General features: G+C 40.4%; 1 protein-coding gene across 1 annotated transcript in view; it reads left to right on the top strand.

The window, feature by feature from the left end:
- Window positions 1-21,693, top strand: part of grapa (GRB2 related adaptor protein a) — a 36,528-nt gene that overhangs the window by 6,246 nt on the left and 8,589 nt on the right. The window contains exons 2-4 of the mRNA XM_040005949.1: window positions 785-882; window positions 1,946-2,065; window positions 16,233-16,401. Coding sequence (XP_039861883.1) covers window positions 785-882; window positions 1,946-2,065; window positions 16,233-16,401 — 387 coding nt within the window. The remainder of the gene's footprint in view (window positions 1-784; window positions 883-1,945; window positions 2,066-16,232; window positions 16,402-21,693) is intronic.

The following is a 21,693-nucleotide window of genomic DNA, read 5'->3' as shown; positions in this document are numbered from 1 at the left end:
GGTAAAACCTGGTGTCGTCATGATTTCCATTACACTACCCACTTTGCTCATGGTGTTACAGCTCTGCTTTAAAACACAACCTGATCAACTGACCTGTAAGTGTAATAGAAACAAACAAATCACTCAACATTATAGCGCATGCATTATATTTTACCCATAATTAGTGTAAACACAGAGCCTCCCTTACACACATGTTTTGTACTCCATAATGCAGAATATAGCACTGAATAGACTGTAGTTATTCTGACATTATACTATAGGGATGAAAATGTGACAGAAAATCTGAATTAATAAGAAAAAAAGGTTTTTTTTTAAGAAGAATTAAGTTTACAGTATTTATTCTTTTTAATTACTTTGATCTTTTGGGCTTTACTGATGGAAAAAGACACCTATTATGGGGTGTTAGGAATACATTACATATTAAAGTGTGATAAAGGGCAGTAAAGGGCAACAAACATTTGGCAAATACCATCAAACTTCATTTTTATCTCCGCTCCGTATGGTGGTTTCCGCATTCGGCGTGATGACACGCGCAGACCGACTGACTCACGTCAGCTAACTCGAGGAAGATCAATTTTGAAGAAATATGTGGATTTGCCAGCCATGGTGAAATCACGAAAGGCTTCATGTGGCATTTAAAACTCGCCCAGTAATCTTTTCAAACTTGTGCGAGTTGACGGTTGCGGATAGTAGAAGCAGAGAGGCCTGTGAGGAGGCTGATAAAACAGTGTAAGGACAAAATCCAGCACCAACATCATTATGTTTTGTGTGTGCTTGGTCTTAGATCACCAACATGGAGGATGATCCTAACTGGTACACGGCCGAACTCCACAACCGAAAAGGGTTCGTGCCGAAAAACTACATCAACCTGCGTCCACACGCGTAAGTATGCGCACACTCACGCACACATGTGCATCTTTAGCTCATCTGTATAAAGCGTTTCACACATCTATCTACCACCGGTCCATTTAAACATCTCATCAGTGAGGATGTGAGCAGTTTCCTGCCCCGGGCATTTTCTGCTCTGCTTTGGACATCTGCACTCTGGCATAAGGCGGCCTACCCAAAGGGACACACTCATTCGCTAACTTATGTAATCACACATGATACAGCCCTGTGTGTGTGTGTGTGTGTGTGTGTGTGTGTGTGTGTGTGTGTGTGTGTGTGTGTGTGTGTGTGTTTACAGTGAAGCTGCTGGTACACCCTGTATCTCCATCAGATGGTCATGCACCAGCTGGTTTGCTGTGACAAACTCTAAACTGACAACACAGACGTTACAGCAGCTCTGGCTCATTAATGAACCCTGATGTACAGCCCAGTTGGAATTGCCTAGTTAAGTCTGTGGACACCCCTGGGAGTGTAGGATACGTGTGTGTATATATGTGTGTCTTTTTTCCTCCAAATTTCTTTGCGTGGCTTTGATTTTTTTTAAAAAAATCCCTGAAATCTGACTGCATGAAGTTAGCCACGAGGGTCCTAGAGTTTCTCCACCATATTGGATAGATGCTCACTCTTCATGAGTCATCAAACTGACTGCGCTCAGAGCCTCCAAGCAAAGCGCACTACTAAGCAAGTGCAAAAAAAAGAAAGAGAAAAGAAATGAATAATGACACCTTTACTTCCGCACCACTGCTGACAACTGAATTGCTGGATTTGTTTCATGTGCAAACTTAGCAGCGTGTGGAAAATTCACTTCTTTCATTCTCTCTCTCAGCTCTTTGATCCGTGCTTTTGTGAGCTGCTCTCCTCTCAGTTTCTTTCAGAGTTAGCAGATATCCACAAACTTCTTTTCTTAAATTTGAGTGTGTGTGCAAACGTCTGGAGGAGATGCTCAGATCAGGAGAGTTCACCTGCATAAAGCGGTAACACCGGTGACCCCTTTCTCTCTTTGTTTGCTCACTTGCTTTCTTTTGTCTGTTTTTGTTTTTGCTTGACTGGCCTGCAGCTGGTTCGCCGGTCGCATATCTCGCGGCGTGGCAGAAAGTCGACTCAGAAACAGAGAGTGCGGCGCCTTCCTGGTCAGAGAGAGCGAGAGTGCTCCTGGGGAGTTTTCCATGTCTGTCAGGTAGGAGAAAATTACTAAAGATTTGCACTATATTCTGCACAGTTGCTTTACTGTCGTGCTCCTCGCAGTGGGATTTCATACAGCTCTCTGATCTCATATGTATTTCTTCATATTACCCTGCGTAACTTCTCATTACTGCAGCTGCAGGGTTGCTCCACAGCCATCACTGAAGTTTCATTGCATCTCATCTAATGCCACAGAATTGAATTAGCAGACCTATAAGCACACACCTCTGAAAACGCTACATTATTTCCCTGTATCTCTTCATTAATGTATTTTGGATGCGCGCGGGCGAGCGTGCGCATGCTCGATATATTTGTCATGGTGGCTGGGGATTAGAGAAGCAGGCAGAGAAGGAGGGTTAGAGGATAAGGTATGGGGTGGAGGCTAAGAGGGGTGAGGGGGGGATCTGCGGGCCCTCTGGCCTGATGTGAGTTAATCCTGTCTAGCACACCACGGCATCTGGAGCTGCTGATGGGGCTGATGGGTTGTCTTGTCAGTACGTGGCGCTGAAGGGTGCAGCTGAGACTTGGTGTTGTGCCTTGAGGGGCTGTGTGGATATTGGAGTGTGGGAGGGCTGGGGTCTGAGTTTTGGTGCTGATAAAGGCCAGACCTGGAATGGAGGTTTGGCCCTTCACTGTGCTCCTACTTAACTCAAGACAGGGGTTAAGAATTAGATCTGGGGATTGTTTTGTGTTTGGCTGTTAAATCGCCTGGGCACAATGTCACTCTCAGTGGATTTGTCTTAGGATAGTCCTTTGGAAGGGAAAGGAAAAAATTAGGTTGCCTGTGTTTAAAAAAAAAAAGCTAAAATACAAAATTAGACACAAGGGATGGAAGAGAAGCGATACGCTGCGTGTAAAATAGATTTGCCAAGAGGGGACAGAGCGGAATCTGATGCTTCTTAGTTTTTTGGGGTTTTTTTGGCTGTTTATTGATGCCTTTCTGGCTGTTGTTGCTGGATGGCGTAGCAGCTTGAAAAGTGGGTCAGGTGTTTGTGTGAGTTTGCCAGTGTGCGTGTGTGGTTCTTGTGTGCCGACACCGCTCCTGTCAGAGGAGACAGGACATCAGTAACTGCAGAGACTTCAGTCTCAGCTCAGCTCGGTCCGGTTTTGACGTCAGTCTGTGAAAAATCCGATCCACTTTCACAGCCATGAATGAATCCTAGAAGAGACGTTGTGGCTCTTTTTGTCATAAAAAAAAATTCTGGTGGAGACAGAAATCCTCCAAGTGTGATGTACGATAAAATTGGCTAATTAGCAACTTTGTTTTAGGAAGGCAGGGATGGCAGATCTAAATCTTTAAAACCACTTTAGTCCATTATGAAAATAGTTAAAGTCACGTGTAAAGATGTGAATATAAATATTTCCACCGCGTTGATCTCTTTGAAATATTGGTCTTGTGGTAAGTAATTCTAACATAAATATATGTGGGTGACCTACTAAAGGAAAAACCAACATAAAGTGGTTAGTTCTTTATCCTCTAATTTGTTGGTCATCTACATCTGTCCCTGTTGTACTTGTTAAATGCAAACAATGTTACCATCTTTGTTCTTGTTTCCGCAAAAAAATCAAACAACAAAACATGCATTGCTTTGTTATCAAATATTGCAGTCATTAGATTTATATCGCAAACAACAATGTACAATATCTAAAAATGGGATTTATATAGCATCAAATCACAACAATAGTTGCCTCAAAAAGCTTTATATTATAAGGTAAACACCTCACAATAATAGAGAGAAAAACCCAACAATCAAATGGCCCCCTATGAACAAGCACTTGGAGACAGTGGGGAGGAAAAACTCCTTTTTAAAATGAAGAAAAGTCTATATTTAAAAGTACAGAGGTTGACTGTCTCCCAACTCCAAACTAGTAGCTGGCACCACAGAAAAGGGGTCTGAAAGCTGAAGGCTAATGTCTCCCCACTTTTAAATATCCTAGGAACCACAAGAAAGCCTCTGATAGAGCCTTATTGGGGTATTATGGTACTATGAGGTCTTTAAGTTAAGATGGGGCCTGAATATTCAAGGCCTTGTATGTGAGGAGGATTTTTAATTTCGATGAAAAATCCTGACATTTTCATTAAGCAAATATCCTGTGCTAATGACCAACAGATCTGAGTCAGAAGTGAGCCACAGTTATACCCATGTCAACTTACAGTAAACCAAACACATAAACCAAAACTGGATCAGAGTTAATCTGAACTGTCGGGGGAAAAAAAGTCTAATCTCAATCTTAAAATATAGTAAGGATTCTGACATGAAGGGCTTCTGTAAAAGCAAGATGTAAGCAAATATGAAAAAAAACAACATTAAAAGAATGTGCTGGTAGTCTGGTACAGCTAGAGAACTAAAATGGCGCTTAATATAAGATGCCAAGTGAATGAAACTGTGCACAAAAGTGTAAAATAGCCACAAATGTGGAACACAAACATCTGCGGAGGGGAATAAAGAACTGACGTGATCTCAACGTCCTGTTCGCTATCGTTCTTCACCATAAAATCAGTCTTAAAAGCGTTTTTGTGGCCTAAAATAAGTAATTTAATGACTCCAGCCATAATGCAAGGGACCTTTTTTAAAACAGTAATTGCTTCAAAATTTCTTTGAACATGCAAAATATGTGGCAGAAGACTGTAGTTTCAGACTACGCCAGCAAAACTATCCCAGTGGGTTATTTAGTAGCTTATTTTTGGAATATACAGTGATGCCAAGATAGACTTTAGACACAGAGAGACAGAGACCAAGAAGAGAAATCTATTTTGCCATGCCGGGTGGTTTCACAGTTCTCTTTGACTCAGCAGCAGATGCACCCAAAGGATATATTTGGTCTTCTCCTGCAGCGCTACAGTGGCACAACTTAGATCTAATACTTTCAGCAATACCTAATCCAGTTCTATAGTTTGGGTACTTTTTAGATACTTGCAGAGAGACAACATCAATTTTCTCACTGTCTGGTGTTAAATCTCACTTCCTTTTTCAGACTTTTCAACAGCTGCTATAACTGCAAGTCCTTGCAGCCGACTCCCAAACTCCCTCAAAGTAAAAAAAAAGTGTGCGCAGTCACCAAAAGACACTTCAGGAAATTAGTAACTGAAGCAAAAAATTTGATCGAGTGCCTTAGCAAAAGTAGCTACACCTGTCTTGAAGGTGCAGTTCACTTGAAATTTATTAGACAGGCAGGAGTAGCATTGTGGTTGTGGTTATCAAGGTTTTGTTTAACATGTTTCCCACATCCAAAGAGTCAACATCACTTCCTTCCTTTTTCTTTTGAAAAGACCTAAATCTGTTCCATTAGATATTTTCTTCCTGCTTGACCCAGTGTTTGTTTAGACTATAGTCTGGTGTTGCACGCAGACGCACACGTGCACAAAGACACGTACACAGTCGGTTTTCCTGTTGCATCTGTCCCGTATCACCTGGAGGTCATACAAACACCATTTCTTTGATGTAACAGTCTGATAGAAGCTCACCAACAACTTGTCTGGCCTTATGACTTCTTGACCAGTGAGTCCACATTCTCAGCCTCAGAACGCCCACCCACCCCACCCAGAAGATGACTCATAGTCTCAAGATAATGATTTGTCAATCGCATTGTGCTCTGAACAGTAAGGACTGAGGTCTATTGCATGTCTTGCTAAGAGCAATCTCCACCCTGAAAAAGGGTTGGCTATCTGATTTCACTCTTTGATTTGTGGGCTGGGATGTTTTTGAAGCCTTGAGTTTAGCATTTTATGTCCTTGTTTTAAGGACATCGAAAAACTAGAAATTTTGAGTTAGTAAGTTGAAAGTTTCAGTTAGCTCTGGTATTCAGAAAGGGCCCTGATGGACCTCATTTCCACTTGAATGCCTTCTAGCGAATGATAATTCATAAAAGGTGTTCATGTGAAATTGTTGGACAGCTGACGTCTTCTGCAATCTACCTCCAGGTGACAAGGTAATTGCATAACTTCACAGAGCCCCTGATTGTCAGATCCAGCTTGACAATTTAGGTATTTGCTCAAAATTTTGACTTATTAACTTAAAGCTTGAATTATGATGGCTTTTTTTTCACAGTTTTCAGCTAACTTTGCTAGTTTCTCTAGCTTGACTCATCAAAGAGTACATAGAAACAGATGCCTGTGAATTAGTACCGACATGTAAATAATATAGTAAAATTCGGGTTTACTTAAAAACAAAATCTGCTTCAAGAAAGTTTAGGCATAGGTTAGATTAAAATGCAGTGCTTCTGTAAAGTTGCTCATTTTTAACATGGGCATCTATAGTGATTAACTCGCCTTCCATGGAGACTGTAAATACCATTAACGGTAGATGAAAATTATATAGACAGGGCCACTAGGCAATTTGCCCACTGCGCTACCATTTCAGTGTGGATGCTGTTGTTTTTGACACGGCCTCACGTATCACTGACTCACGCTACACTGACTGATGGCTCATACAGTAAGCGCTGATTCTGGCTGTTCATTCGGCTTCCTAGTCATCATTTATCATCAGCCTCTTTTCAGGGACATTTCTACAAAGGGAAACCATTAAAGGGAACTGACCCTGTGGGTGATGCTTATTTTACAGCTACATAATCCGCTCAGAGATTTAAGTAACGCAGAGTGGGTTCAGTGTCCTGTGAATGTCATCATTTGGGGGACAATTTCACACTTCGTGAACATCAGGGAAAAAAAAGTGCTTTAGTTTATTTGATACAATAAAAAAGAGTGTGTCAAAAAATGCCTGCCAAAATGAAGAAGTGACTCAGTAAAGTTATGTAACATGACTCTAAAATATTAATTAGGCCATCAGGTTATTTGGTATACCTGCTACTACAGGCATTCAGAAATATCTTCATGGTATCGACTCAACAAGCTGCTGAAAGCATTCCTGAGAGATTTTGGTCCATATTGAGGTGACGGGGTCACACATATCCTTCAGATTTCTCGACTGCACTTCCATGATGTGAATATCCTGTTCCACCACATCCTAAAGGTGCTCTGTTGGATTGAGATCTGGTGACTGTGTAGGCCATTTGAATGCAGCGAACTCAGTGAACTGTCATTTTTAAGATGTTTGTTCTTTGGTCATAAAGGGTTGGACATAATTAGCAATAACACTCATGTAGGCTGTGGTATCTTGGGTACACCACCACTACTGTGAACCATCCACACAAGGCAGAATGGACCAAGGTTTCTATGCTGTTTACAACAAATTCTTATCCTGTAATCTGAATGTCGCAACAGAAATTTAGTCTCATCAGATGAACTTTTTTCCAATTTGCTGTTGCCCAATTTTGGCGAGTCTGTCCAAATTGCAGCCTCAGTTTCCTGTTCTGAGATTACAGCAGTGACACCTGGTACAGTCTTCTGCTGCTCTAGCCCATCTGCCTTAAGTTCAGTGTGTTGTACTGACATGTAATGAGTGGTTATTTGAGTCATCTCAAAGTAGTCTCGGGATTCTCATCTGATCTCTGGAATCTACGGAGCATTTTTACTCCGACAGCTGCTGCTGTAATCCCTCGAGATGTCTGTGTGGGAAAATCCCAGTAGATTAGCAGTTTCTAAAATACTCAGATCAGTCTGTCATCAACAACCACAGTGTGGTTGTTGATAATCGGAAGGTTGATGGTTCGATCTCCAGCTCTTCTAGTCTGTTTTTAGTATCCCGAGTTGCCCCCGATGTATCCATCAGAATGTGAATGTGTGAACGTAAACACACTTCGACCCAGAAAAGAGTGCTTGTGTGAATGTGTGTGTGAGGTAAGAAAGTGCTTCAGATGCTCAGAGTAGAAAAGCACTATGTAAGTACAAGTCAGACAAGTTTAACATGCCACCTTCAAAATCACCTCAATCAACTTTCTTTCCATTGTGATGCTCAGTTTGCACTTCAGCAGGACATCCATGTCTGCATATCTAAGTGCCCTGAGTTGCTGCCACGTGATTGGCTGTTTGTTACATTAATGAGCAGAGGTGGGAAGCAACGAAGTACGAATACTTTGTTACTGTACTTCAGTAGAATTTTCAGGTATCTTTACTTGAGTATTTATTTTTCTGACAATTTTTTAATTTTACTCCCTACATTTTTAAACGAATATCTGTACTTTCTACTCCTTACGTTTTCAAAACAGGCTTTTTACTTTTGGTTTTACGCATTTGAGGGGAGTTATTATCACTGCGGGCCTTCACACATCAAACCGATTTGAGGCTCAGCACTAATGCACAAAAGGCAATCCTATTCATGTGCCAAGAAGCAAACTGTTTGTGTGCAGTTTGTCACACAGTGTGTTGCTAACTAAAGGTCCAGCTGCTGTATTTAACAAGGAGAGAAAAGAAAGAGAGCTAACTTTACTCAGAGATGGAGAAAGATAAGAAAGACAGGACAGGAGAGGAGGAAGAGAGGTTAGATGTAAAGGTAAAGACTGCTCAGTGGTGTTTGATAAACCTCATGTTTTTAAATCATATATTGTGCCTGTATATGTGACAATATATTTTTTTCATGTTGTGAAACGTGCTGCAAAAAAGCCAACAAAAAAAAACCTGAGGTAGACTAACTGTTATTTAAAGGTTGCATGAAAATACTCTGCATGTTTGTGCAGGATAAATAATGTGGTTGATTTAAAGTAAAGCACTGTGTTGGGCTGGTGCACAGTGGCTGTGGTTCTCATGGTCAGAGTTAGGTTACATTGGGTGTAGCAGAGATGAATTTTAAGTTAAGCTGATGATGCTTATATCTGCTGACTGAATTCCACCTTCATACTAACGTTATACTGTCTAATATAAAGATAGCCTAAACAGTATACTGTTGGTGTAGAGTACACTAGTATCTGTACTTCTACTTAAGTACAGAATGTCTACTTTTGCCACCTCTGTTGAATAGAGATACCTAATAAAGTAACTGCCGATTATATGTGTGGTGCACAGCACAATAATGTTTGTTCTGTGAAATTCTCCTTTAAGTTGTTTACTTGCAATATATATGTGTAAACCCAGCATTGATAGACATGTTTGAGTTCCACAGCCAACATGACTGAGACCAGGAAAACATTGTCAGATACCAAAAACCGCAGCCTGGATATTGTATTCAAACCCAAGTAAGAGCTTTTCTCATAAATTTTCAGTAGCAAGTCAGGTTTTCATAGCCTAAACCATAACTCATACTGGCACAATTTAATACCACAGTTCAGTGACCAAAACACATCAGAGAGAGACAGGAACGTAAACACGGGGAAGAGAGAAAGAGGCAAAGCAAGAACAGTGTCAGAGAAGGACAGGACTTTATATTTCCTTCTGTTGTGTTTTCTCACGGTCAAGTACGACCATCACGTGCTCTGTGAGAGGCTCCAGAGGGTCTCCTCCTCCTTATTTATGTATTCATTTTTTTCTCATTTTAATTAATCCAAACTCGCTCTGTCTCTCACTCTCTCTCAAGGCTTAGACCGAGTTTACTCTGAGAAAAAGCAGATACAAAAAGTTATATTAAATTTATTCCCCAAATTCCAAACACTCCAATTGAAAAGATTTTCAATCATAACATAAATGTACCACAAAAAAAGCTTGAACTCAAGAAATCACAGAGCATCGTAAAAGTCTCATTACTTAAGAATTTTAAAATGTTATTGAATTTAAGGTGAACAAAGTTAATGAAAAGTGAAGACATGACATAGATCTGTAAATCTTTTGACAGCATCATGACAGTGGTGTCATTTGAGCTTTCTGCTTAAAGAGGCCTGCTTGTTGGAGACTTTTCCTGTGACCAACATGACTCATTCAGCAGAAGTGCTTGCTGACAGTTTCTGTCACCTTAGGATGGCAAGTCCTGCTGTTTTTAATTATTCATGTAGAAGGTCAAAACAAAAAAGGAAGCCAAAAAAAGAATACACGTTTAACAAACATCCAAAATGAGAAAAGCATCGTTAGTATTGCCCAACTGCTGTTAAGCATAGCATAGAATTTTTAGCGCTGCTTTTCCAACAATCCTGGTTTTATTTTGGATGCTTGCATTGTTCCACTTTGCACACAGACAAAAAAAAATTGAAAGTAAACAGTTTTAACTTGATTTTAAAAAATTGATTGAAGTCAGGGGTATGAGCGCTTTCCCAAAGTTTCAGGTGGACGCGAATGACTTAAATATGCAGTAGAAATATTCAGCCCACTAAGTCAACACAGTTTCGATTAAAGTGCCTCCACCAAAACATATTTTATCATTCCTCCCCTTCTCTGCTTCATCACATCTCTCGCTCTGCACCCTCAGAGCACAGACGGTCACACTTCCTTCCTATCTCCTCAGCCATCTATCAACACTGGCTATGCTTTATTAATGCCACAAGCAGTTTGAACCCCCCCCCCCCCCCCACTCACTGACATGCCTGGTTGACATGCAAGGACACTCCTTTAAAACGTGCACGCACTGGTGGTCAAAATGTGTGTGCATGGCGGCCTACAACGCATGTAATACGGCAGACGGTTATGCACGCTAGCTGGCACAAAAACATGATATAATCAGCAATTTGCATCACATGGGCACACAAACACACACAGAGTTAAAAACTGTCGGCCGGAGGTGTTAGTGTGACTGTGTGAAGTAGTCCAGACATCTGCAGCAATTTAGAAACTGAACAGCAGATTAGACAAGGGGGCTGGTAGAATGAGAGAGACAGCAAGAACAAGGAAGTGAGAATAGATTGATGGGGGAAGTTGAGAGAAAGATGGTCGGACGACCTTTGAGCACACACAATAGCGCTGGCGCAGAGCAAAAGTCTGAAATGTAACTGCTGTCCTCATCTACAGTATATCTGACTCTGAGTTCTATCTCTAAATCTATTTCATTTTCTGTCTTTCAATCTTTCTCACTCTCATTCTTAGATTCTTGCTCTCGTTCTCATTTCCTTTTACTCGGAAACAGAGCATAATCTCTCCATCGCTGTGGGCCTTAATTACACTGGATCAGAGAGATGAGAGGGCACTTGGAGAGACTGCTTTGTGTATGTGTGTGTGCGAGAGAGCGATCCAGCTGAGACAGATGCTGTCTGCGCTCTTACAGCAAACTGCTTCTCTACTGTCTCTACTTCACCGTCATAATTAATAAAACCATCAGTATGACATCGCCGAATATTGTTACAACTACATTATCATGCATTCTCCTCTTGATTACATACAAGTATTTAACTCTAGATTATGGTTTATTTCATTCTAAATAAGGTGTGTTGCCATTGCGATACAGCAAAAAATAGTATTTAAATACTTTTTAAGGCTAGTTTCCTCATGATTTGTGTTCAAAGTCTCAAACTGCGTTATTATTATTTTTACCTCTTTCCTGATACTGATGTGTGGTTGTGTTTTGCATGGCAGGGTAAATTTAGCATCAAGCGTGGTTTAATGTTCAGCCAGTATTTGGCTAGCTTCTGGTCACTTGCATGGGCACTTTTTCCGGTGGGGGAGGGGCTGGGCATGTCAAACATTAATGATAGATGCCAGTTTCACATTAATATTCCAAAGCTAAACTGAAATTAGTTTTTTTTTGTTTTTCGTTTTCTATTGATTTCTTTTTCCTGAAAATAATAATAATTTTTAATTTCCTGAAAATAAATTTTCTCTTTCAAATTTCAAACTACCACTGAGAAGGATGTAGAGGGTGCAGAATAACTTCAAATATTGCCTTATTTTCTTCTTTTCTTCCATCTGTTTTATGTGTTTAATTGTGCTTTACATTGTTGTGAATCCCCTCGAGGGAAAGTCCGTGTTGAGCTCACATCCTGTTTTAAAATCTTCTCGTCTCTGTTCACCTCTCACAGCACCCCTTACTTATTTTGACTTCGTTATCCAGCAGGGGCTTATTGTGTGATTTGCTCCCTCAGACAAGCAGCTGCTGCACAGTTGCAGAGCTGGTGGCAGTTACAGAGCCCCACCAGTAGGGTGCAGCAGAGGGCGCCAGACACCTTGGGAGATTATTGGGGCTGATGAAGATTACTCTGACAGAAGACCACAGTTTTGTGCTTTGTGTGTGTGTGTGTGTGTGTGTGTGTGTGTGTGTGTGTGTGTGTGTGTGTGTGTGTGTGTGTGTGTGTGTGTGTGTGTGTGTGTAAAGCTGAATTAAGAAAGGCAATGGAGACAAAGTGAGATAAAGAGAGAAAAGTTAGAAAGAACTGAGATTAAGAGGTGATTGTCTGCACTGACAGCAATGATATGGCAACAATATGACAATAATAAAAAAAATTGTGGCCTTTAAGTAGCAGTTCATGAACATTACCACCCCAGCATTGGTCTAGGAACACTACAGCTTAAAACACAGTGTTCGTGTGTTGCCAGAGGGGCACAGACAGATCTGTTTGTAAGAGTCACCGAAATTAAATGTAATCAAGACCCGATTAAACATTAATTCAAGGTGAAGTTGTGTTTGTTGCTTCTGGCTTTTCAGAAATTTTCCTCAGAGTTTATTCACCAAACCTCAAACCCTCGCACAGGGTACCAAAATAGCTGAAGCCAGCCAGACCTGTGGGCAAAATAAAAGCACTGTTGGTCATACAGAATGAGTTAATATTCACATGCTGGTAGGCTGTCATTTTAGAAAGACACATTTGATTAATTTAATATTCCTGCAAAATAAAATCCTCAGTTTTGGGAGTCAGATCGTGAGAGGAGAGAAACGAGGACAAACAGGCTGGAGAAAAAGAGGAGGCAGAGAAAGAAGGGTAGGGTGGAGGTGTAGCTGAATGCCATCCAGTCATAAGGGAGCCAGCTCTGCTTGTTCACAGGAGCACAGTGTCTGAATAGAGAAAGGAATTCTGGGTGAAAAAAAGCCGATGCTCATTTACTTTCCGCGAGCCTGGAGCACGGCCAATCAGACGCGATTCAGAAGGAGCCGAGCAAGGTTAAACCACAAATCCCCCCAAAAAGAGATCCCACATTGTGCTTTTTCGCTTATTAGGATGCATCACTCAATGGTGGTATTTCCATCCGCACCGATGACGTTGCGCTAGAAGAGAAACGGGAGAGAGAATGTTGGCTCTCTCTTTAACCACCGACGTGATATTTTAGCAATCATTAACATAACATTAACACACACACCTACTCTGCGATGTGTTTAGAAATATGGGGGTGTTGCACTGATTTCCGCTGCATGTTAGATGCAGTTATGTAACCATGTAATCACGGTGAGATGTCCAGATTTCTAAAGATAAGCTGGGAAGTTACTTAGCAACCACCACAGACCAGGACAGGGGGAGCAGGTATGATTGTCAATGAATGCTGGCCAAACTCTTCTAATTATAACAACAAGGCAAAGCTCTTCAACACCTAGGCTATTTTTGTTCGTGCCACTTATGGCTTTATTTTATTATTATTTGTCATTTGCTTTGCTTGGCTTTGATCAGAATCTGTCTAAAAATGTTGCTGATTTTGTGCTACAAAGCATCTAAACCACATTTATTTAAATTTAAAGGGTATTGGGTTTGTTTGACATGAGACTCACAGAGCAGTCTGTGAAAATGTCATTGTCTGCTTTTATGAATTCTGAGAAACTGACTGTGTTAGATATTTCCACAGTAGTTTGGGTTTCTCTTTGTAACAGCTTGTCTGTTTTCACATTATTTCAACAGCTTTAAGTCAACCCAGGGTCCTGGGTTTGGACTCGGGCACAGCTTCCGGCTCAAAATGAAAAACACACCAGGTTAATTCTGCCTGTGCGAGGACACGACACTCTTACGGAAGAGACTTGTAATCTCAAGCGTTTCTCTTGCTTATACGTATAATACCAAGCAGAGGTCACTCCACTGATTTTAGAGGCAAATTGAAATGCACTAAATCCATTGTCCAATCAGCAGCTGACATCTGGGAGGAGGCTTTGCAGGCTAAACATTAAGACTATTAAGAAATAGTTGGTCCAGATGTACTGTAAGACAAAAAGAAATAAACTAAAAGAAAAATAAAGAGACCTTGTGATTGACAATAGAGTACATGATTAAAAAGCAGGATTATTCAGCCATGATTCCTACAATAGACCTTAAATTGAGCCCAAGCACCGTCAACACAGTTAACAAGTCACCGTTTTGTTTCCAAATTATTTCTGAGAGTAAATGACCCGTGTTGTTGCAGATATATATATATATATATATATTAGGGGTGCAACGATACACAAAATTCATGGTTCGGTTCGGTTCGATACTTTGGTGTCACGGTTCGATATTTTTTCGATACAAAAAAATGTTCATGCCTTTTTAATTTGTCATTTATTAAAATTATAAATATATATTTTAACTCAAAAGTACAGTTTTAAAATTTAACCCTAACCCTTGTGCGTGTTTTTTATTTTGACAGCGAATGCGCACCTGCGGACCACTTATGTGCAGCCCTGGTTATTTAGCTCGTCATATTGCAGCCACAGAAATTATTTTGTCCATGAAACCATAAAGCTGCACTTTCTTTTTGCCTTATAGTCTGATTTGTCATAACTTCTCCGTTTTGTGGTAAGCTTTTCTTTGGCTGTCACTTCTTCACCCTGACCTGTCTTATTTGGCTCAGCAGAACTAAAATATATATCCTGCTGCTTTTACACACGCACTCACATAAGCTCAGCGATTCTCTGCGCGATCAACCTCTCACATGTTTAAGCTTGCTGCGGGAGATTTCACTTGTCATGTTTGCATAGTAAGCTAACGATTAATAAGACGATGTCAGAGGAATTGGTGCACAAATTATCATCACTCACAGATCAGTGCTGTCGCTCTCTATACACAGTTCGCACGATTGCAAAGTGAAAGCAAAAAAACAAGCGCAAATTCAAACGCGACTACAATATGTCACATATTGACAGTGGCTCACCAATGCCAATGACATAATTACCCAGCTACATTTCTGAAAGAATGCAAAAGCATTGACATATATTTTTCCTTCCTACAATAGCCCGACGGGCAGGGAAGAGATAGATTTTGGTAGCCCGACTGAAAAAATCGCTAGCTACAGGACGTCGGGCTAGCGATATTGCAAGCCCTGTATCTGATTGAGGAATCACTCATCTTTGGAAAAGAGAGTTTATTACAGAGAAATGTCTCTTTCCAAAATAAAAGCTATACTATCCGCTTCTTCTGGGCTATATTCTCAGCAGCATAAGGAGAATCATGTGCTAACAGCTGTCTAAATGACTCGGCTAAAGTTAGTAGCATGCTTGTTGTTTTTGTCTTTGCACTAGGATGATGTCGGCGTAAATGTGCAGTCATATTCGTTGTGTTCCCACTAGTGCTTTCAGGTTGATCTCGTTGAAATGACCTTAACGCCACAACACGGCAAATCTCCGTTAACGAGCTACCGCCGATCGCCCCGTGCATGGGGCTAGACGGCCAACACGTTAACGAGCTAACTGCGCTAACACACTAGTTCCCACCCATGTAATTGAGCATTGCATGGCACATCCAACATACTGTTTTACTTTAGTCCATGACTCGCTTACCTTCAGGGTCATACGTCACATGAAAACCAAAATAATTCCAAACGCCAGATCTGAATGTTGCAAGGAGAGCTTAACTTCTGTCTTGCTAGCTTGCCCTGCGCTCTTCCTTCTGATTATGCTGTCTGTGTTGAGCGCTCAGTGGATCTGCGCTCGACAGTGCAGCCTAGGCGGAGTAGTCGAACGCAGATTCACTGAGCGCTCAACACAGACAGCATCGTCAGAAGGAAAGTTGATAAAATAAATTACAAATGTTGTATTGTTCGATACATATGCGTACCGAACCGAAAGCACTGTATCGAACGGTTCAATATCGATACGAATATCGTTGCACCCCTAATATATATATATGCAATTTGTCCCATATAAACAATAGTAAATATTCAAACTTTTAATGAGATTTGGGAATTTTGCCCAGTGTGTTTTATAGATTTCATTTCCATGAAGTTTAATCCAATAAAGGGAAACTGGCTATGGCAGTGATTCTCAGTGTTTGTGAGCATGGAGCCACTGCAGGATGGTGTTGTGGATGACCAGGGGAGAAAGAAATGAGCAAAATTAAGATTCATCAAGAGGAACAAAATAAGGATTTTCTCACGATTTTGTATTTTTTTTTTTAGTGTTAGTTAACAAAATGGCAAAAAAATGGAACTCATTAGTTAAGGTATGCTACTGCGAGGAAGCACATATCCTCATAGATACTCAGTTTTATGATCGTTTGCATCTCTTTGTTTACCTGCTTTGCAGTTATGGGGATCATGTTCAGCATTTCAAGGTACTGCAGGATCGCTGTAGTCAGTACTACGTGTGGGACGAGGCGTTCTCCTCTCTGAACGAGCTGGTGGACTTCTACCATAGCAACAGCATCGCCAAGGAGAGGACGGTCTTTCTGAGAGACCCCGAGCACTTCGCCAGGGTGAGTTTCTTTTGATTTCATGGTTTCTTAAAGCAATCTAAAATAACATTTAAGTGGGGAAGCTTTAACCTGTTTTTTTTTTTTTTTTCGTATTTGTACTGTAACAAAGTAAACCCTCTAAACTGATCTAATCAATCAGTTTTCAGCTCAATCTGCTCATTGTAGGTCTCCTTCTATGGTCATTTCAGGTGAGATAAGGAGGTCTAGCTTGCTAGCACTGGATTCTGTTTGTGAAAGCCAGGTGAGGAGCTACCAATCAGATTAAACTGTGCTTTAAGGGAGGGGTGGCCTTAAAGAGGCAGGAGCTAAAACTGTGACTAATGCAAATGTGTTCCAGTGGAGTCCTAGGAGAAAAATATACAGTAGAAGTAAAAATGTACACAAAAGTCTCCCTTTAAACAAACAGTTTTTAAAAGCAACCTGAATATAATTTATTTCAAATGGAATATATTAAATTAAAAAAAATTAAATGTACCTAAATCACCTAAATACTCATCTTTAAAAAAAAAAAAAAAATCCCTATGCATTTTTTAATCCCATTATCCTTATGAGTGTCCTCACCAAACCATTTAAGACACATCTGTTCTTGCTGTCATCTGTCTCTGTCTCGTTCCTCTTCCCTCCGCCGTACTCCCATACATCATGTTAACTATCAGGCGAGACACAGTAAATTATCCGGTGCTTATCAAATCAGTACGCCTGGACAAACATAACAAGCTGAGTATTCATTTTTCATTTGACTCGAAGGCATAACCTGTCAATCTAATGTAGCTGATAACTATGGGAAAAACTCCATATGTGGAATTTCTGGAGCTGCAACTGCGTCGGCGGAGTTTGACGTTTGACGTAGAGGTGCAGCTTGTAATGACACATCACAGAGCAGCCGCCAGTTTGGAGCAAAATCAAATCAGTCATCTTAGACAGCGTGCCAGACGGACTGAGCACAGCAGTGTTAAAGGAAACTGATTTTCTAAAAGGCAATTCTACGCATTAGTCATGAGGTAGCTACATATCAAATTTGGGCATATTATTACTTTACTCCATAATTCAATCACCCGATCAGTCTTAGGTGGATCACACTCTATGTAGAGTGTGATATGTAGACTCCAAAAGACTGCACACGATAGTAATATACTACAGCTGTAAACCAGAAGCACAGCCCAAGCATTAGTAGTACTTTATTTGATTTTTAGTACGAGAAATGACAGTTAGTTCCTGAGAAGGCGTCATCATGGGAAAAGCTGCTGTTGTTGTTGTCATTATGTAGACAAGCTCGTATTGCACAGTAACTACTCCTGGGAGCGGCAGGCAGTGCCGCACCCGCAGGCGAACCCAGTTGCACCGAAGGGATTTGATCCACAGCAATCCCGACCTGACAGCATGTTTGTGTCACTGTAACACAAACCACAAGCTAATACTTCATATAACATCATATTCACTTCTGTGGTTTCAGCCCCGAGATTTGACCTCGATTCATCGGGGAACAGAACGATCAATTTAGTGCAGTCATCTGCCAGTGTTAGCTGTCACATGGAGATCATGTTTCATTTACTACACTGACAAAAATTATAATTCTCAAAATGAAACCGAGGAATGTCTGGCATTGCTGGATCTCGTGGTTTTTGTCTTAAGTCGTTCTTTTAGTCAGCCTCCTGTCTTCATGGTTTACTCCTGCTACGCTGGCAGGTGGCTGTTATTGTACATCACAAAGTCCCCAGTTTCTTTTACACAAACAAAAAGTCATTTACAGTACTGTGCAAAAGTCTTGTATCTTATCCTTTTCATTTGCTTGTTAAGCTGCTTAAGACAATGTCAGAATTTGGTGTTTTATGTTGTATTATCGTGCAAGTCGCATGTTTTAATTAAATGCTTGCACCTATTTGTCATTTTCCTAATAAACTATAAAGAAAAGAGGGCTAGTTTGAGACTTTTGCGCAGTACTATATGTTATTTTAAATAAATAGGGTTTGCTGTTTTTCTTAATTTGTGCAAAATTATGTTACACAAAAAGTCCTGCAAAATGCATAACATGTAACTCACTCAGACTTCTGAATGGAGTCCAGTATTTTACAATCATATGAAGCACAGAAGAAGCCAAAGGCATAAGCTTAATGTGCCCTGGATGAATTTCTCAGCTGGATTTTTAGCACAGACTTTCTTACTTATTCCAGCTAGGGAGCCGTAACATCATAAGAGTAATATCAGCGCAGTGTAATTTCCAGATCCTGTATATTTAAAATAAAAGAGTCACAATCAAGATGGGCTTGATCTTAAGTCATTTACATGAGCACTTTACACTTTTCTCATTTTGGGCTCGCTGGGAGTCGAGGATTAACAGAATGTGACAGGGTAAATTTTGCTCACATCACTCATTGAAATGGATCTCATCATATGTGGTTACTTAGCCCACAGCTCAACTGAGTATCAGTTAAGAATCAGTGCTTCAAATGGCCTACAGATGATGTTGAAGTTTGGATCGTTTAACCTCAAGAAGTTGGATTTTTCAGTTATCAGACACTCGCTGCATGTTTTCTTTTGATTGTAGATGATAGTGGTGATAAAGGTTTAATTGCAGTTTTTATGTTAGAAAATGCAAGAGCTCCCTCGTACTCTGTGTTTACAGTACATGCACAGACAAAGATTGCCATAGAGCTGTCTCATGTTTTCTTTATTGACTTAATAATGTTTTTAATACCCCAAATAAGAAGACATGATCCTAAAGCAACTCTGGAGCAGCTTAGAATTACATCCAAGCTTTATCCTTAATGCTGCCATCTGTTTTCAAAGCACCCTTGCAGATGGGATCTGTTTGCGACCACTGCTTTCACTGCCTCGGTTCGGTTCACCTTTGAAATCAAACCTTTCGCCTAACAATCAGCTCTGTGAAGTGCCAAAAAAGAAGCAGAGAGGCGCTGACATCCGAGGTGGTGGCCTGCAGATAGCCAGTCACTGCTGCTCTGTGGTGTTTTGCAGATGATCAGAGAAGAAGTGATGTTAGTGGCCAATGAGTCAGTGCTGTTATTACAACTAAAGGGAGGCAGGGAATAAACAGACACACATGCACGAGTGTATTTCAGGCAAGGTAGCAGCACATTGTAGTTCTCGCCCTCCTTTCTCCACGTTCCTTTTATGTTCTGCTTGAAGTAATAATAGCATCCTTACTGATCCAGCCTGGAGAAGAACGCCTGCAGTAATATACTTTATGTCACCACAAAACCCAAAGTAAAACCACCAGAATCGTCACTAAATTATTTTAAACCAACTTTAAAAAAAAGGAAATGTCTGTTTACTAAAGAATAAAATACACCTTTGCACTTATAATTTACAGGATTGACACTAAAAATGCACTGACTTCTGTGTAAAAGCTAACTCAGACTCAGTGCCTTAGCTATACGAAGGTTAACTGAGCTCATGTGCATGGCCACCCCTCCAAATTTGGAGCCGATGTGGATGAGAGGACTCGCCCAGTACTACCTCAAAATCATCCAGGTGTCTGCCATGCTTACTCTGATATGAAGAAACCTGAGTGTCCTATCAGTCCCACATGCTAATGGTAGCTCCCCTATTGATCGTGGCACTTGTTAACATGACTTTAGTTGCCTGGACAGCAGGCTCCAAGGAAATATTGTTTTAATAGGCTAGGGTAACCTGTAAGGGCTATTTGCTCTGATAAAGAATAATACTTTGACTTCTACCTTTATTGTTTAACAAAAGGTTAAAAAGTGGATTTCCACAAGTTAGACTTTAATTGTGGGACATTTTATTAAAGACATTTAGCAAGAGCAGCTGACATCACCCAACAGGAAAGCAGCTGGGCATTCAGTAGAAAAATTATGTAAACCAAAATCCTTCTGAATGAACCATTTAACACGGCAAAAAAAGCGCACACAAAAAGCCAAAATTTACAAAATGTAAGCATATCTGAGTCGTGAAGATGATGCATTCGATCGTTGTGATGATGTGCTTTTGGTGTAGCTGCTTCTAGATTTGTTGTAGTTTGTCTCGTGGAACAGGAAACCTTCAGATTTTTTTTTTCATCCTAAAAAAAAAGTCTTTTTTTTGCAAATTGAGCTCCTGATTAGTTGCATCATGGCTGGTCATAAAACCGTTCAGAGCGTGTTCCAAATCACTCGGGATGATGCGCAGTGCATTCGTCTCTCTGTGCAAATGCAGCTGGAGCAGGTGTGAAGTGATGAATTTAGCTTTAGGCAGTTATGGTGGTACTTAAACGGAAGATGGCTACAGCCATCCCCCGGGAGACTAATAAACTGTATGACCTAAATACTGTGATAATTGAATTCTCTTTAATGCGAGTGAATAGCACATGAAAACACCACCAGGTTTTGTTTCTGAATATTTCAGTTTTCTGAGAATTTCTCATGCTCATGCACAGGAAGCTTAAGGCTACACCAACGACACCACCACAGAGGAGGTGGTGTTATGTTATGACTTCTGGCTTTGTTGTTTGGGCAGAAATAGCACAAAAAGGATGACTGTCCTCTCTCCATCTGCTCAAACGGCTCATTCAAAAACACACTTTTGGATCCACTTGTGTGCAGTGACTTCTGACAAACTCAAGCTGAAGTGGAATACGAACACAGGAGAAACAAAACTAGGGCAGATGCTGCATTCTTGTATTCTTTTATTGGCACTTATTGCTAGAAAACAGCCTGGAGGCTTTAACAAGATGTTTATGGTTGTTAATTTCATTGCTTTTTACACCCCATTTATTCTGTCTCATATTTTACTATGATGACACAGGCAATTTGCCCTGAATTCTCAATGAATATGCAGGTATTAGAGGTCAGCTGTGACTCTTCTGTTACTTTTAAGAATATGGTTAAACTTAAGAAATAATAGGGCTTATGGAAACCGCCACTGTTCACCCAGCGTCTATCTAAGCATTAGTAGAGCAGCATTACTTTCATGATCAGTGGAGTTTCTACATATTGTACATTTAAGGATGTGTAAAAGCACTTTATGCTAATCCTAACCCTAACTCTTCTTACCCTTCCACCATCAATCTTTTGTATGTAAAGCAAATGTGTTAATCACAACGCCACAGAGCCGATTTAAGGAAATTAAGAAAATTGTTCTTTAAAAACAAAAGAAGCAAATGTAAAATTCCCATAATTTTGAAAATGCATCTACAAGCTCTAATTTAATGGTTCAACACCCAAAAGAAATTCATTTTACAGTTATGGACATGATTAAAGTCGCTGCAGATTCATTTACTCATGATCGATTATTTCAGCTCTTATCTTCATGCCACTTCCACTCTGCTATCAGCAT

The sequence above is a fragment of the Simochromis diagramma genome, unplaced genomic scaffold, assembly GCF_900408965.1.
Source record: "Simochromis diagramma unplaced genomic scaffold, fSimDia1.1 OVJJ01000510.1, whole genome shotgun sequence".
NCBI classification, from domain to species: Eukaryota; Metazoa; Chordata; class Actinopteri; order Cichliformes; family Cichlidae; genus Simochromis; species Simochromis diagramma.
Note: the sequence above shows the minus strand (reverse complement) of the source record. Positions and strands in the feature narration are given on the sequence as shown.